The 16,931-nt window shown below is 53.3% G+C and overlaps 1 protein-coding gene across 2 annotated transcripts in view; it reads left to right on the plus strand.

Annotated features, from left to right (window-relative positions):
• IFT140 (intraflagellar transport 140) overlaps window positions 1–16,931 on the plus strand; it is a 99,239-nt gene that overhangs the window by 33,714 nt on the left and 48,594 nt on the right. For both annotated transcript variants that reach the window (XM_030797797.1, XM_030797798.1), the window contains 6 exons: window positions 2,310–2,437; window positions 5,493–5,610; window positions 8,166–8,296; window positions 10,290–10,455; window positions 12,306–12,437; window positions 16,271–16,470. In XM_030797797.1, coding sequence (XP_030653657.1) covers window positions 2,310–2,437; window positions 5,493–5,610; window positions 8,166–8,296; window positions 10,290–10,455; window positions 12,306–12,437; window positions 16,271–16,470 — 875 coding nt within the window. The remainder of the gene's footprint in view (window positions 1–2,309; window positions 2,438–5,492; window positions 5,611–8,165; window positions 8,297–10,289; window positions 10,456–12,305; window positions 12,438–16,270; window positions 16,471–16,931) is intronic.

Consider the following 16,931-nt stretch of genomic DNA (forward strand, 5'->3'; position numbering starts at 1 on the left):
CTGATAACTTTTCTTTCCTTTCCCCAATTTTGACTGACTTTCTTGGCTTTGTGCCATTTTCTCCCTAGAGAGTAACTTCTGTGCCAGTGTAGTGGGGAGCCGAGCTTAAGGGTGGAGAAGAGTGAAGTTGTGGGAGACGCTGCAGGAGAGCAGCTCAGCCTGGCCCCAGGTCACAGCCACCAGCAGAGCTGGAGTGGAGGGGCACCGTGGCTCTTATGAGGGGGGTGACCAGTTGCATGATGGGTGGCTACAGAGAGTATAGAACTGAGGACGTTCTGAGTTTTCTAGCCTGAGAGGTTGGGTTTGTCGTGGCACCTTTAAGACAGGAACTCCAGAGGCAGAGCTGGCATAGGTGGCGGGCCAGGATGCGAGTTCAAGGTGCCTTGGAGAGCCCTTAGGGGTGTCCAAGAGACAGTTGGAAATACAAACTCCGGAGGTCAGGAGCTGGGTCAGTGCCCTGAAGACAGTACTTTGGGAGTTGGGAATGTATTGACATAGAGATGTTAGTTGAAGAATGTGAAAGAGGTGAGCTCAGATCTGAACCCGGGGCCCAGCTGGTAAGGGGCAGGGCAGGGAGTGAGCTCACTGAGGAGCCTCCAGTGTCCTCTGTCATCATTAATAGTGTCAGCCTTGGCCCCATCAGCTAGTCCGCTCCCCCTGCTCTCTTTTTATCCTGTGTTCAAGCAGCCACTTGCTCATTCCGTAAGCATTTATTAGGCTCCCACTGGATACATCAAAATGAAGTGAGCTTCCTCAGCTTGGAATACTCCCCCCCTGACTCCAGCCATCCGTCCCTCACCCTCAGTTTCCTAAACACACTGTGCAGGCTCCTGCCTCTTTGCTGGCTTTTGGAGTCTGTGTTTAGATTTCCGTGCCCACTGAGTTCTCCTGGAGCTGTACCCACCTTCCAGCCTGTCTTGCCACTCAGATTCTGTGCAGCTCCCATGCACTAGATCTGTGCCTTCCCTGCTGCCTGTCTTGGCCCCAGGATGCATTCAGCCGTTCGCATCTGACTCGCTGCCCCCACGTGGAGTGCCCTGGGGATGCGCCACTCACTTGTGATGCTCCTCCCCCAACCCACTGCTGGGCAGGGTGTAGGCATTCCCTGGGCATTGGTTGAATTGAGCCAAGAGCTTCGCTTTGAAACTCGGAGGACTAAGGTTAGTCCCTAAAAGACACACCACAAAGCATGAGGTGTGCTCCAGCGCGACTGTGGGGCGACTGTGGGGTATATGCTTTCTTTTTGTTGTTTTTTTGAGATGGAGTCTCGCTCTGTCGCCCAGGCTGGAGTGCAGTGGTGCGATCTCAGCTCACTGCAAGCTCCACCTCCCGGGTTCACGCCATTCTCCTGCCTCAGCCTCCCAAGTAGCTGGGACTACAGGCGCCCGCCACCACGCCCGGCTAATTTTTTGTATTTTTAGTAGAGACGGGGTTTCACCGTGTTAGCCAGGATGGTCTCGATCTGCTGACCTCATGATACACCCACCTCGGCCTCCCAAAGTGCTGGGATTGCAGGCGTGAGCCACCGCGCCCGGCCTGTGGGGCATGCTTTCTAACGTGCCAACTGTGGGACGTGCTTTCTAACATGCTGGAAAGGGCAAGGTGATGCTTTGAAAATATAAATGATACGAAATCACTTACTAGCTCAAAACTCTGCAGTCTTCCATTTCCACTTAGAACGAAATCTCACTCTTCCCCTCAGCCTGCGGGAACACCTCTGTGGCCTCTGCCCACCTGGCTGACTTCTTAAACATTTTACTGAAATACCCACACACTTAGAAAGAGTGGGCGCGTTGTGCCTAAGCGTACAGTGCAGGGGCTTTTCGCAGGTGGGACGTTCCCAGCATGTAACTAGCATCCTTCCTCTCCCCCACCGCCTCACCCAGGGTAACCACTCACGTGACACAACGTAACAAGTATTCCCGGGGCTTTCACATGACAGGGCCTCCACAGACAGGGCCCCTAGAGCTCCCCGGTGGATGGAATTCGCCCTCTCTCCATGCCTGGCACTTTCCTGAGATCCCATTCTTTACCTACGTGGCACTTACTCAGCTGAGATTACATGTATATTTGTTTGTCGACCACACTGCTGTCTGTTTTCCCCTCTAGACTGGAGGCACCAGAGCTCTCCTAAGGACAGGGCCCCGTCCTTCCCCCGCAGCACTAGAGTCTAGCAGAGTGCTGGGCACACTCTGAGCCATCAGTAAACACTGAGAGAGTGAATGAGTGGAGTGTACAAGGTTATCTGTGAACAATGTTCAGTAACTAACATGAAATATATCCGTTTCTTGTTCCTTTCTTTTCCTCAGGGGACTGTCAAACAACTCCTCCTTTTCTCAGAGACTGAGGGGAACCCCTGCTTCTTGGACGTCTGTGGGAATTTCCTGGTTGTAGGGACAGAGTTGGCTCACTTTAAAAGCTTTGATCTTTCCCGAAGGTAATTTTTTTTTCCAAATAGAAGTGTGAACATTTTTTTTAATCAGTCGGGAGACAGTGTGATGGGTAGAAAGTGAGTTAGAAGGCAGAAGACTCCTTAGGTGCCCATTTTAACACCGACATGCCACTCGTGCTCTGGAATGCGTCGTGTTGGGGCTCAGTTCCTGGCCTTTGCCTGGTGGTGGAGCTGTGTGAGGGAGAGGAGGCTTGAACAGTTGAAGCACAGGGAGTGGTGGGGGTGGGGAAGCTTCTATATGATGAGTACATGACATTGTACATTTGCTGGAAATCATAGCGCTTTATGGTGCAAAGTGTGAACCTTAATGTATGTAAATGTTTAAAAAATCATTCAGGCTGGGCAGGGTAGCTCACACCTGTATTTCCAGCACTTTGGGAGGCCAAGGCGAGAAGACTGCTTGAGCCCAGGAGTTTGAGACCAACCTGGGCAACATAGCGAAACCCTGTCTCTACAAAAACTTTTAAAAATTAGCTGGGCATGGTGGCACGTGCCTGTAGTCCCACCTACTTGGGAGGCTGAGGTGGGAGGATTGCTTGAGCCTCAGAGATCGAGGCTGCAGTGAGCTGTGGTTGTGCCACTGCCCTCCAGCCTGGGCCACAAAGTGAGACCCTGTCTCAAAAAAAATCACTTAGAATGTTAGAGGACCCCAGGATGGAACACAGAAGGTAACAAAACAGTCTCACCGTGTTAACAAACGTATGAAACAGCTTCACTAAAGGGTATGGGGGAAAAGTGCTGACCTAAGTGGCTCTGGGAGTGAGGGGAGGCCCTGGCGAGCACTCAGGCCAAAGGAACTGCACAGGAGCTCGGCTCTCTAGTTGAGAATCCTGCCCCCCACAGGGAGTGGGATGAGCACGCTGATCCTATGGTGCGTGTGCACTGGAATTGGACAGCTGAGCAAATGGAGGGTAGATGGCAGGAGCCTGGCATCGCAAGGTGGGAGTGGGAATGACAGATTAGCAAGGGGAGGGACCAGAATAAGCCCTGGGAGAGTAGATGAGAGGTAGAGGTGTCAGCATGAACAAATGCCTGGCTTCATGTAGGTGGGGATGGCTCCACGCACAGAATCGTAGGTGTGTGTCGATGTACCCGTTGGTACACACATATTTCCTCGCTCTGTCAGCTGAGAGGGCCTAGAAGCAACAACTCTGTCCCAGGAGGCACACCTGGTGCCCAGACCTTGGTTTCCACCACCGTCCTCCAATAAAGGAGCTATGGATCCTTGGAGAGATGCTGACTCTAGGACTAGGACAGGAAATGCACAAATGAGCTGGCAGCGTCTGTGCTGCCCGCAGGTGAGGAAGTGCTAAAAACAAAGCAGACCAAAAAGCCTCATAAAGATGGCAGGGTGGGGGTCACAGAGACACAGAACCCACCAAGAGAGGTCCTAATGGCCAAAGTTGGAATAATTGGAGCAACAAAATGAATGAAACAGGCCAGATGCAGTGGCTCATGCCTGTAGTCCCAGCATTTTATTTATTTGTTATTGTTATTTTTTCTGGGTGGCCCATTTCATCCTGCAAGTCCCAGTACATTGGGAGGCCGAGAGAGGTGGATTGCTTAGGCCCAGGAGTTCAAGACCAGCCTAGGCAGCATGGTGAAACCCAATTTCTAAAAAAAAAAAAAAATTAGCCAGGCATGGTGGCTTGCATCTGTAGTACCAGTTATTCAGGTGACTGAGGCAGGAGGATCACTTGAGCCCAGGAGGTCAAGGCTGCAGTGAGCCAAGATCACACCACTGCACTACAGCCTGGGCGACAGAGTGAGAGACCCTGTCTCAGAGAGAGAGAGAGAGAAAAGGAAGGGGAGGGGAGGGAGAGGAGGGGAGTGGAGGGAAAAAGACAAAAAGAGAGAAAGAAAGAAAAAGAAAGGGAAGGAAGGGAGGGAGGGAGGAAGGAAGGAAAGAAGGAAGGAGAGAAGGGAAGGGAGGGGAGAGGGAGGGAGGAAGGAAGGAAAGAAGCTTGAATTATATCCCAGAGTAAAAAAATGACTATGTGTGAGTCCGAATGATATAAGTAAGTCAATAAATAGGGGAGAAGAGACAGATGTCCCATAGAAAAGAATTTCACGGCCGAGCGCGGTGGCTCATGCCTGTAATCCCAGCACTTTGGGAGGCCAAGGTGGGCGGATCACGAGGTCAAGGAGATAAGAGACCATCCTGGCTAACACGGTGAAACGCCGTCTCTACTAAAAATACAAAAATAAATTAGCCGGGCGTGGTGGCGGGCGCCTGTTGTCCCAGCTACTCGGGAGGCTGAGGCAGGAGAATGGCGTGAACCCGGGAGGCGGAGCTTGCCATGAGCCGAGATGGTGCCACTGCACTCCAGCCTGGACGACAGAGCCAGACTCCGTCTCAAAAAAAAAAAAACAAGCTACCACTACATAGTTTGTATTGATTATGTCAGCAACAAACTAGAAGCAGCTAAATGTCACTGGCAGGGGACGAGTTAAATAGCTCAGTGTGTCCCTACAATGGGAAACTGTGAAGCTGTCACAGCAGGTGATGAAGCAGTCCCCACGTGCTATGAAAAATCGCCGAAACAGAGCATAAGGCACAAACTCCAGGTATAGAACGGCATACAGCAGCGTTGTTTTGTTTTTTTTCGTTTTTTGTTTTTGAGATGGAGTCTCATGCTGTCGCCCAGGCTGGAGTGCAGTGGCATGATCTCGGTTCACTGCAACCTCCGCCTCCTGGGTTCAACCCTCAAGTAACCTGCCTGCCTCAGCCTCCCAAAATGCTGGGATTACAGGCATGAGCCACCACGCCTGGCCTAGAACAGCATTTTTAATAAGCTGCTTGAACGAGAGGAAGGGAACGAAGCACTCACATTCGTCTTTGTTCGTAAGAGTAGCTGAGGTGGAAGAACTCACCCTGTGTTTTGCGTTTGCGCCACCTCATGATGCACACGTGCCACCCAGGGTGAGAAGCAGCCGAGGAGCTGTGCAGCACTCAGCCGGTGAACAGAGGTTTCAGGGTGGGCGGAGAATCGGGAACTGGGCCTCTGGCGGGCACTGAGGTCCCTCTTCCTCCATGCAGAGAGGCCAAAGCATACTGCAGCTGCAAGAACCTGGCGGAGCTGGTCCCCGGGGCGGGGGGCATCGCTTCTCTGCGGTGCAGCAGCAGCGGGAGCACTGTCAGCATCATCCCCAGCAAGGTGAGGCCCCCCCTCGTCCACTCGCCCACTCCGCCTCCTCACCTCTGTCCTCCGAGGCCGGGCCTCCTGCCTGCCCGTGCCTCTCCTCCTGCGCAGGTCTTCCTGTCCTGTGTTCTGTTCAGCTCCACCCTCCTTCCCCTCCTCTCCCCGGGTCTCTCCCTTCCGCCTTCTCCGGGAACCTCCCCAGCATGGTCCTCACCCAGCCTCTATTCCTCGCAGACCTGCCACCTTCTGTCCCCTGCCTTTCTCCAAATCTTCCTTCATCGAAACAGTCGTTTCCTTGTCAGAGAGTTGCTCGCTTCCTCTTCATCCCTGCCTTCCTCATCCCACTCAGTTTTCTTTGGCATGAGAGGAGGCACAGGACTGTCGGAGAGTCCTCAGGCGTCCCGCTCAGAGAGGCAGGGTGATGTTGGTATGCTGAGGGCCGGCGGCAGCCACATGGAAGGGTCTGGCAGGGGTGGCAGGGCATGGCAGCGCTGTTTGGGGCTGGTTGGTTCCTTCCCTTCCGCTGGTGCCAGTTCCCTTGTTCATTCGCTCATTCAAGGGCCGTGACTGGTCTCCTGCCGTGGGCCAGATGCTTTGCTAGGCACCATGGACACAGAGGTGCTCAGGTGAGCACAAGGACTGCGCCCACTGCCTGTGGATGAGCAGGGAAGGAGGCATGTGTGCTTGGAGGGTGTGGAACTGCACAGCGTTGCGCTGCTGTGGAGCTCGGGCCAGACCTGCTGAGGGGGTGACGGCCCAGCCAAGGTTGGGGGAGAATGAGCAGCTGAGAACTGGTGGGGACAGCAGAGGGCAGAGGGCAGAGGCCGGCATCGGCAAAGCCTGTCCTCATCGAGGGTCTGCACTCGTGGTGAAGGGCAGGGCTGAGGCTGACGCAGGTGGGAGCTGACTTTCACCTCAGGGCAGAAGGATGAGGGTAACATCAATATCATCTTTCTAGAGGGTTCTTTCTAGAAGATAGATCAAGGGGTCGGTGGGTGCAGACGCCTACTTGGTCCCCATGGCAGCCACTGGAGGGCTCGAGCAGCCGCAGTGGGGCTTGACGATGGACTGGCCGAGGGGTAGGGCAGGACAGGGCTGCAGAAGGCGTTTTTAACCCTTGCAGCCAGGTGGGAAAGGAAACCAGGTGAGGAGACGTTTGCAGTGAAGGTGGATGAGCAGAAGGGCAGGTGCCTGGGAGGCAGCCAGTGGGCAGTCCCACACCTGGTCAGAAGGGAGGGCCAGGGCTGCAGGCGGAGCTCAAGGGACAGGCGAGAGGATGTCCCCAAGGAGGAAAAACAGCGGCCACTGTGGCCCTGAGAACCCAGATGGGGCCTGGGAAGCCAGATGAGCAGGTGCCGCCAGGGAGGTGGGGCCACTGGGAGAAGGAGGCAGCCAGGAGCCTCAAAACGGTCGAGGGTGCATTCTGAGGGGGTTAACACTGACGGGAAGACCCAAAAGAGAAAGCACAGGGTCCCAGAGGTGCCATGGGGGAGAGCATGGGGCTGGGAGGAGGCAGGGGCTGGAGCAAGGGGCCCACTTGACCATGGCAGAAGGAAACAGTGGAAAAGTTCAGCTGTAATAAAGGAGTTTCCGCTGAGAACGGTTGTCCCGCACCTGCAATCCCAGCTGCTGGGAGGCTGAGGTGGGAGAATCACTTGACCCCCAGGAGTTCGAGACCAGCCTGGGCAACATAGCGAGACCTCGTCTCTACAAAAAAATATTTAAAAATTAGCTGGGCACAGTGGCACGTGCCTGTAGTCCCAGCTACTTGGGAGGCTGAGGCAGGAGGATCTCTCAAGCCCAGGAATTCGAGGCTGCAGTGAACCGTGATGTCGCCACTGCACTCCAGCCTGGGTGACAGAGTGAGACCCTGTCTCAGAAAAAAAGGAAATTCATTTTTACTCGCCTGTGGGAGATTCAGTTTATCAGAATCCAGATTCCTTTTTGTTCCCTTGGTTAACTACTTCAGGTTACTATTGAGAGCAACTGGACACAATTTCTTAGAATTCGTTTTCCGTTCTCTGAAAATATAGTGATTCAAAACCTGTTTCAATGGGACAAAAGGAAGTTAATGTTCCAATTTCGAATGCTGGGCTGGGCATGGTGGCTGTGCCTGTGATCCCAACACTTTGGGAGGCCGAAGTGGGTGGATTGCGTCAGTCCAGGAGTACAAGACCAGCCTGGGCAACGTGGTGAAACCTTGTCTCTACTAAAAAATAAAAAAATAAAATAATTAGTGGAGCATGGTGGCATGTGCCCGTAACCCCAGCTACTCAGAAGGCTGAGGTGGGAGGATCACCTCAGCCCCGGAGGTGGAGGCTGCAGTGAGCTAAGATCGCACCACTACACTCCATCCTGGGCAACAGAGTGAGACCCTGTCTCAAAAAACACCAAAAGCAACAAATTGTGAATGTTGAAAGCATGCTAGTCCTTGGAAGCTGAGCGGCCTGTGGACTTGGTGACACTGGGTGTGTTTCTCTTGACATGTGCTGCGTCAGCCCCCTAGCACAGCCCACAAACCCGCTGGTCTGGGCAGGCGCCGTGAGCTTTCTGGTTTTCTCTTCTCCTAGGCTGACAACAGCCCCGATTCCAAAATCTGCTTCTACGATGTTGAAATGGACACAGTGACCATCTTTGACTTCAAGACTGGACAAATTGATCGGAGAGAGACGCTGTCCTTTAATGAGCAAGAGACTAATAAGTAAGATTGTGATTCAGGAGGATTTTGTTGGAAAAAATGATGTTCAGTTACTTCTCAGCTTCTGGGCAGGTTGTTGCTAAGTTAACAGGCCAGACTCCAAAGGCCCCAGCAGGCAGCCATAGGAAAAAGAAAGAGGAAAACAGAAGCACACTCTGGCAGTGGGCAGATTTGAGTTCTTAGTCTCTGTCCTTCAGGTGGAAGGTTCTGGAGTTAGCTGAGTGGAAACTGGAACTTCTGGAAGGGTTCTGGCCGGGAATCTGTAGAAGTGGCTCATGAGTCACTGCAGAGAGAGAAATGTGGTGACCTCAGACCCGTCCACGTCTCTGATGTTGGGGGGCATTTGCCTGTTTAAAGAATGTACTTCTAGGGAGAATAATCGTCTGTCTTCACTATATCTGGAGTTCCTTCTGCGACTGAGTGCGCGTTTGGAGAACTTTGAGTGCTGTTGATAGTTCACTCACCGTTCATGGTTGATTCTGCATAAAGTGAGGCACAAAAGCAAAGTGGGCCGCGGAGCTGAGCTTGCCTAGCCTGCGTGAGCCAGGCCTGCAGGGCAGGAAAGCAGGACAGGCGCCCTGGGGCCTGCATATGCTCACAGAGGAGCAGAGCAGTTACAAGGCTGGGCTCGGGGGTGGTTTTCTCTCTTTTTTTTTCCCTCCTCCATTACTTGACCACCATCAGACACACCCCTTCTGTCCAGCCCCCCTGGATTCCCCCTGCCTCTCTCCCACACACCTTCCGCCTCAGATCCAGTTCTGGAACCTTCTTTCACCTGGTGGCCTCATTTCATCCCTCTGCCGGTGACTTCCTGTGGAACTCTCCATCTTCACAGCTCACCGAGTGCAGGCCCCGTTCTCCCACCTCAGACAATGATGCCTGACTCGGCCAAGTGGCAGCTCTCCCCCCGCTGCCACTGTTCTTGGGCCGCTCCTCGAACCTTTCCTCTAGTCCCCACTGCCCGTCACCCAGCTTTTCTCATACCAAAATGTCTTTTCATTCATGCTTTTCCCTCTCGACTCTGCGCCTGCCATGCGTGGCTTCCCCTGGGAGCTGTGGGAGCCTCAGTTCCTTTCTGCATTTGAATCTTGCCGCCTTCCTTCTGTCCGTTCCCATCCCATGCCAGGCCGGTCTCACCTCATGGGAACCAGCTTGTGTCCCCGGGATCTGTGGGCCTCAGAGCCGCCTTGTCTGGAACATGGCACTCGCCCCTCTGCCCTGCTTTCTGCTCTGCTCTGCACTGGTGCGGAACGTGGCTGTGAGGGCACCTCCGTTGTTGGGTGCAGCGGCTTACTAGGGGATCTTCATGTTCGGCAGCACCGGGTCCTGTCCTTCTTCAGCAGCCATGGGTCGTGCTGCCCGGCAGGGTCCCACTCTGCAGCCAGGGTTCGTGACCCCCTGGGGGCAGCGAATGAGGCTCATAGGACTCCTCACCTTGGGCACCTGCTCTCTCTCGAGACCTTGTGTGTCCTCTGCCGGCACATCATTGTGTTTCCCCACAGCATTTTGTTCAGTTCTGGACCCATCCAACATAGAACTTTAGAGATGGGAGGGACCTGGGTCCAAGGGGCAGCACGGCACAGGGACCAGTGGGGACAAGGAACCCGGCATGACCACAGAGCCAAAGCCTCGACCCCGCCCAGCAGGGGGTGCCATCCCACCTCGAGGTTGGCCTGCTGGTCCTGGAGAAGGAAAAGGGTCCCTTTTGCTTTGGGGAGTCTTCTGGGCCCCCATAAGCCCTCCAGAATCAAAGCGTCATCTTTCTGTGGTTCTTTCAAAGCGGGCTTTGCTCGGACCCTTAGCCCAGTTGTTAAAATCTGAGAACACGTTCCAATAGGGCGCATGGCAGTGAGGCCCCAAAGGTTCTCCCAGAGCTGAGCACGTGGACACCGTGGTCTGGGACAGCACCTGGAGGCCTCGGGAATGTGTGTGGGAGGGAGACTGGTAGCAGGAGTGCCCTCCCTGGGGTTGAGACGGGTCTTCCTTTGTCTTTTAGGAGCCACCTCTTTGCGGAGGAGGGACTGAAAAATTATGTTCCCGTGAACCACTTCTGGGACCAGAGCGAGCCCCGGCTGTTTGTGTGTGAAGCCGTGCAGGAGACGCCGTGCTCCCAGCCTCAGTCTGCAAACGGGCAGCCCCAAGATGGGCGCGCTGGCCCTGCGGTACGCTCTGCCTGTTGTATTTGAGTTTAGACACGCTCAGTGGCCGTTTGCCAGACTTAAGATCTTCATGGGCTGGGCACGGTGGCTCACGCCTGTGATCCCAGCACTGTGGGAGGCCAAGGCGGGAGGGATCGCTTGAGCCCAGGAGTTCGAGACCAGCCTGGGCAACATATTGAGACCTTCATCTCTAAAAAAGAATAATAATAAGAAGAATTAATTGAAAAAATCTTCCTAGCGTGGGGTCTGGGAAAGGGGTCCTGAAAATTCATTCACATGGAGTAGAGCATCTGCCTCATGGCTCCCACTGACGGCAGCGTCACTGTAACCTCAATGCCACCTCTATGGATTTGCCGTTGCTAGGTCTGTTCTGAGCTATGCACAAAAGCCACGGTGTGCGGTGTCTCCTCTGAGGTTTTTGCCCGTGGGCCTGCTCCACACTTACGGTCTGGTCGGACCTGAATGGCATTGTTTTTGGTTCTCTTGTCTCAACTGCTACATGTGATTCTCTCTCTAGGAAAGAAATCTTTTGTTTGTTTGCTTGTTTGTTCTGTTTGTTTTTTGAGTATCTCTCTGTCGCCCAGGTTGGAGTGCAGTGGTGCAATCTCGGCTCACTGCAACCTCTGCTTCCCGGGTGGAGTGAGCTGGGATCGCGCCATTGCACTCCAGCCTGGGCGACAGGCGAGACTCCGTCTCAAAAGAAAAAAAAAAGTTATCTGCAGTCAGTGTTGATACCCTGAGTTCAGAAGCAAATCCACCCTTGGTTCTGAGGCGCTGAGTGGGAGGACATGTCCAGGTGGCATCTCTGCCACCAGAGCTGGGAGAGGAAGACATTGCCAGAGTCCTCACTTCAAGATAGAGGCTGTGGGGGTGACCAGGCAGTCAGGAGAACGGGCGGGGAACCCGGGGAAGATGAAGACGTGGCAGGGCGGTCTCCTGGCAGTTTGATGCTAGCGCTCTTTGTCTGCTCTGTGATGATGCACCCTTGTCTGAACTCATACCAGGTAGCAAGGAAGGGCTTTGTCTTCCCTTCACCTCTTCTGGTTTCCTGTCCAGAGCAGCTGCAGGTATGGGCGCATGTTCTGGTGTTGCTTGTTCTGCTTCTGTGCAACAGACCCGCAGAGCATGTGGTTTCTGTGCTGCGTGTTCCCTGTTCCTTGAAAGCAGGGTTGGGGCTCTTTGTTGGTAGTGCCACTGTTTATTTTTATTTATTTATTTATTTTTTTGAGACGGAGTCTTGCTCTGTCACCCAGGCTGGAGTGCAGTGGCACGATCCCGGCTCACTGCAACCTCTGCCTCCCGGGTTCAAGCGATCCTCCTGCCTCAGCCTCCCGAGTAGCTGGGACTACAGGTGCCCACCACCACGCTTGGCTAATTTTTGTATTTTTAGTAGAGACGGGGTTTCACCACGTTGGCCAGGCTGATCTCAAACTCCTGACCTCGTGTTCTGCCCACCTCGGCCTCCCAAAGTGCTGGGATTACAGGCGTGAGCCACTGTGCCCGGCCTGCTAGTGTTGATTTTTAAATCAGGGTAAAGCAGCCAAAGAGGGAGAACTTTTAAACCATGAAAGCTCTTTTGAGTTGCAGTCACGAATTCAGGGTGGGAATGATGAGCCTTTGCTGCAAGAAAATCAAGTCACTTGGGAGAGTCCAGTGGTTGCAAGCTGGACGAGGTGCGTCCTTCCAGTAGGCGTGTTGGTTTTTCCCAAGTGGAGCAGATAAAAGGTGGTGTAATCAAAGCAAAGCACCCGACCCCGCCGTGACGCGGTGTGTGTAGCAAAATGGCACTCATACCCCAGAAATTTATGTAAGTTAAAAAAAAAAACAGAAGAGTACTTTTCTTTCTCTCCCAGGCAGATGTTTTGATCCTGTCCTTCTTCATTTCCGAAGAGCACGGCTTCCTGCTTCATGAGAGCTTCCCCCGGCCTGCCGCCTCCCACAGTCTCCTGGGGATGGAAGTGCCTTATTACTACTTCACAAGAAAGGTACGAAGCCACCACGTCCACACAGGTGTCTTCTGATCTCTCCCCTTGCCTGGCTGGCAAGCGTCCCAGGGAGCTGAAATGTGAGTTAGCCCTCGCAGCTCTTCCGGGCTCCCCTCTCCGTAGACAACATCAGCCATCCAGGCTCACTTGTCACCTGAAATTCCAGCAAACACTGCAGCCTGTCTGGGGAAAGTTGGAAGTGGTTTTGCTGTCAAGATAGAGAGAAGTCATGCTGATGAGTGGTGTCTCCAGGTGAAGGAGCTCTCGGTCAGGACTCAGGACTCTGCACCCTTCCCCCTTGCCTTTTCCCTGAATGCTCAACACCTTTTTAGCTTTCTTGTCTTTCTAAAATTCTAGCTGCCTTCTTAAAATCATGCATTTCTATATTCACTGTAGGGATCTTAGGAACTACAAAGAATGAAGTAAAGACCCTAACAGTACAAATCTCCATAATCCCAGCCTGGAGGCGGCCACTGTGGGCAGGCTGGTGGCTCCTTTCAGTAGGGTTCTGGCTTCTGGATGCCCGTCCGTGTGTGACTCATGCATGGACGTGTTTTTAAATTACTGAGAGAATGGGATCGTCATCAGTACACACACCCCAATAGTTCTTTTGAACAAATTATTTACTTCTCTGCGACTTGGTCCCATGTCTCCAAGGTCCCTTTTGGAGCTGAAACGGTCATTCTCTGCTTCTGAAAGGGCGTGCTGCTCAAAGGATCTGCAGCTTCTCTGCAGAACAGCAGCCCATGTGTGCCCCATGAGCATTCTGAGACCCGGTGGAGTGCCTGGCTCTGAGAGAGCTGCTCCCCTCGCTTCACTGACCTGTTGTTCTCAGCCTCTGGGAGCATCCCAAGTCACATGTGGGGGTTTTTCAGAGAGGAGCCTGGCTGACCTAAGGCTCAGACTCACGTCCCAGCTGGCGCCGGCCTGTGAGCCCCACAGGGGTTCTGCAGGCGGGAGGCAGGGGGCCACCAGCTTCCACCTTTCGGGACCTAGGATGCCACCAGCTGCTGCTGCTTTTATTTCTGTGAAACATGGAAGCTTCTCTCCTATTAGATACACTCCTTCAGCAAACATGTACAGTCTTCCCTGCCACTTCCTGTTTACTGTCACATCAGAGGAAGGACTAAACCGTGTAGACTCTGACCTGGATTGCTTTTGGATTTCCACATACAGTGGCTTATCAACGTTAAGAATGAACTCTGTACTTTTCTAATTTTCTTCAGTAAGCCTGTGCTACTTTTATAACCCAAGGTGGGTCAAGGCAGCATTTAAACTGGAACAGAGGGAGCATAGACCCCAGAGGGACATTCCAAGAAGGGGAAGGACAGGCAGCCCTGCATGGCCATGAAAGTCAACACAGATGCTACTGCACCGGCAGCCAGCACAGTGGACCGCAGGTGCGCTGGCTCCACACACACCCCCTAGCTGGTGTTCACCTTCATGGGACCTGGCATAAAGGACACGGTGGTGGTGGGGTGGGGCACTGCCTAACTTGTGACAATGACGTGACCAGGTGTGTGCTGGCCTCTGGTCCTCGGGCTCTGCTGGAACCTTGTGTGCCGTGATGAATTAACAGCATTCACACAAACGCGAACCTGGGTGCAGTTGACGGCCATGTTCCCAGTCACCATGTAGAGCCAGGTTGCACAGCCAGCAGAGGCCGGCATGGTGCTGATTTATGCATGACACTGGTCCCTGCGGTGGAGGCAGTCTAGCTTCATGAAGACTGGGAAAGCATCGTGTGATTCGCCAAATCGAGGGCTCCCTGCTCTGTCAATGCTTGTTTCCTTAATTCCCGTATTTTAATAGACAAGTGTCACCAGATTGGCGTTCCTCCGAATTTCATGCTGGCTTTACGTTTCTTACGTGCTTTAATTTCTCTTTTATTTCAGAACTCAAAGCATTAACAATGTTTTACATTATTTCTGTTGAGTTTTTCCCCATTAATTTTGCATGGTGGCATTTGTGTCTTGCATGCACTCATGCATCTGTTCTTTTCTCTCTCGTTTCTCACCTTCCCGCATGCGTCCGCTCCTCATAGTTGTTGTTCCAGAGAGCAGGCGTGTATGACGCAGTCGTAAGTACAGACGCCCGGGTCGTGTGTCGTTTGCTTCACCGGGTTGTTTCCTGAGATCCTTTTCCTCCCTTATTTTCAGTACAATTGTCTGTGCACCGATACTTTCTGCTTAGCTCGCGTGTTCACTTTACCGAGGTCTATTGGAAGCCTGAGACACTCAGTGTCAGCTCTCTTTGAGCAGGACGCCCCTCACCTAGCAAAGCGCATCAGGAGCCCGCCAGCCGTGGTCATGGCTGGGACGTGTGACACAGCAGCTCTTTCCTCTGCTGTGTGGGACACAGGAAGTACTTAGTTTACCTACATTTGCAATAGAGGGAGTTTTCGTAACTCAGCTTTTCAAGTCTAGTGAGGACTAGCCATGACGTCTTTTGTCTGTTAACACTGCCCTTGTTCACATTTTCAAATGGCTTGGCCTAGTTTCTCCGAGGTATGAGGGTGGATCCGGGTCCAGCAGCTCTTTGGACCCTGCCCCTGCACCGTGTGTCTGATCAGCTGTGACATGGGATAGACAGTCCCTCCCTCAGAGCTGTGAGCAGGACATGGTGAATGATGAGAATTCCCATTCACACGGCGAACTGGGTACCCATTCGGTCCACACCAAGCTGACATTGTTATTAGAGGTCAGGGCGCTTCCTTGCAGTTTATTAAACCAGAGCAGGCAGGAATTCCCTGTTGTTTTTGTGCGTGGACGTTTTCTGACAGTTTCCACTCAATGCAGAAGCAGTCCAAACCCTTCAGCACTCAGCACCCTGCAGATGGGCCCCGGTCACATCCAAGCTCAGGCCCTCCACTCCATCGCCTCTCTGCGGAGCCTCGGGGCCTTTGCTTATACTCTGCACTGTGCCAAGAAGGGTCTCCCCATCACAACTGGGTCTAACAAATCCCCCAGATTTCTTTGAGACCCAGGCCAAGTGCCGTCTCGCCCATGAGGCCTACCCACCGGGGCCGCAGGTCAGCTTCTGCGGGAGCAGTGAGCTGATGGGAGCGGAGCTGGGGAGGCAGGTGGCTGGAGTCACCCTTCAGGAAGTCAGAATAGCAGATACAAGACCAGGGAAGCCTGACACAAGAAGGCTGCATCGTGATCGTTTCACACAGGGGAGTGCGTGTGCTCTCAGAGAAATGGGACCCAGGTGAGGGGCAGGGCTAGAGCCCAGAGAGAGCGTGCAGAGCCCCTGCCCCACAGAGGAAGGGACCCATGATTAAAGACGAGGCAAGCAGTTGGAGGGGCTCGTGGAGGGGCAGTGGTCCCTTGGGAGCACCGATTTCCAGGAACTGGGTATAAGAAGATGCCCAGGCGAGGATGGGGCTCCAGCAAGCCATAGCAGTGTGCTCCCACGCTGGGCCCACAGCCGCGTCCCTCCCTGTGCCATGCGGGGCCTCACTGCCCAGGCTGAGGGCTCTCCTGAAAAACACCTGTAAGGGTACACAGCCAGTCCAGGTTATTGTTTTGGAAAATTCTACCTGAAATCATGATCCTGTTACTTAATTTTAAGAGAGTTTAAAAAACAAATTCATGCACGGGCAGCCTTTGCTTACCTATTATCTGAAGCCAGAGCCAAAAGCTCTGACCATTGCCAGTGACCCTAAAGGTTTTCAGTGCATCTGGCAGGGACTGGGCCTGTTGCTAAATATCTGTGTCTGTCTGCAGAGGGATTTCTCCCTGACAATGGAGCTAAATCTAGAGGACGAGATCTGGGTGAGGGCTTCAGCTCTACGTATGAATTAACAAACACGTGGGTCCTTTGTCATTTAGCCCGAAGAAGCAGACAGAGAAGACGAGGTAGAGCCTGGGTGCCACCACATCCCTCAGATGGTGTCCAGGAGACCCCTGCGAGACTTCGTGGGGCTGGAGGACTGCGACAAGGCCACCCGGGACGCCATTCTCCACTTCAGCTTCTTCGTCACCATCGGAGACTTGGACGAAGCCTTCAAATCCATCAAGCTCATCAAAAGGTGAGGATCCCGACCACTGGCATGTCGGGAGATAGCGCGCGCTCACGGCTCTTTCCTTCCTCCGTGTCTTCCTTCTTGGTTCGCCTGTTGAAATAGTTAGCTCCTCATGACTGCGCCATGGTGTGTTTCATGGGCTTCCCACTCGATGAAATGCTGCCCAGCTTGCAGGTGCCACGTGGGAAGCTCTCAGCCTCTGTGGCGCCGGGAGCCTCTCGGGCTGTTTAGTTGCTTCCTAGTGGAAAGTTCTGCCGTTCCTAAACATCTGTAATACCCATCCCTCTGGGAATAATTGCTCCCAAACAGAAGTTTCGACAAGTAAACACTAAAAACAGCCAGGTGGAAACACAATTAAAATTGCTGTAAAAGAGGTTGTCAATCGAGGGCTGTCTGCAAGCACCTTCTTCTCCATTCCTGAGAGAATCTAGAAATTCTTTCATCTTCACAAGAGCATTTCATAGATT

The sequence above is a fragment of the Nomascus leucogenys genome, chromosome 18 (genome assembly GCF_006542625.1).
Source record: "Nomascus leucogenys isolate Asia chromosome 18, Asia_NLE_v1, whole genome shotgun sequence".
Lineage (NCBI taxonomy): Eukaryota > Metazoa > Chordata > Mammalia > Primates > Hylobatidae > Nomascus > Nomascus leucogenys.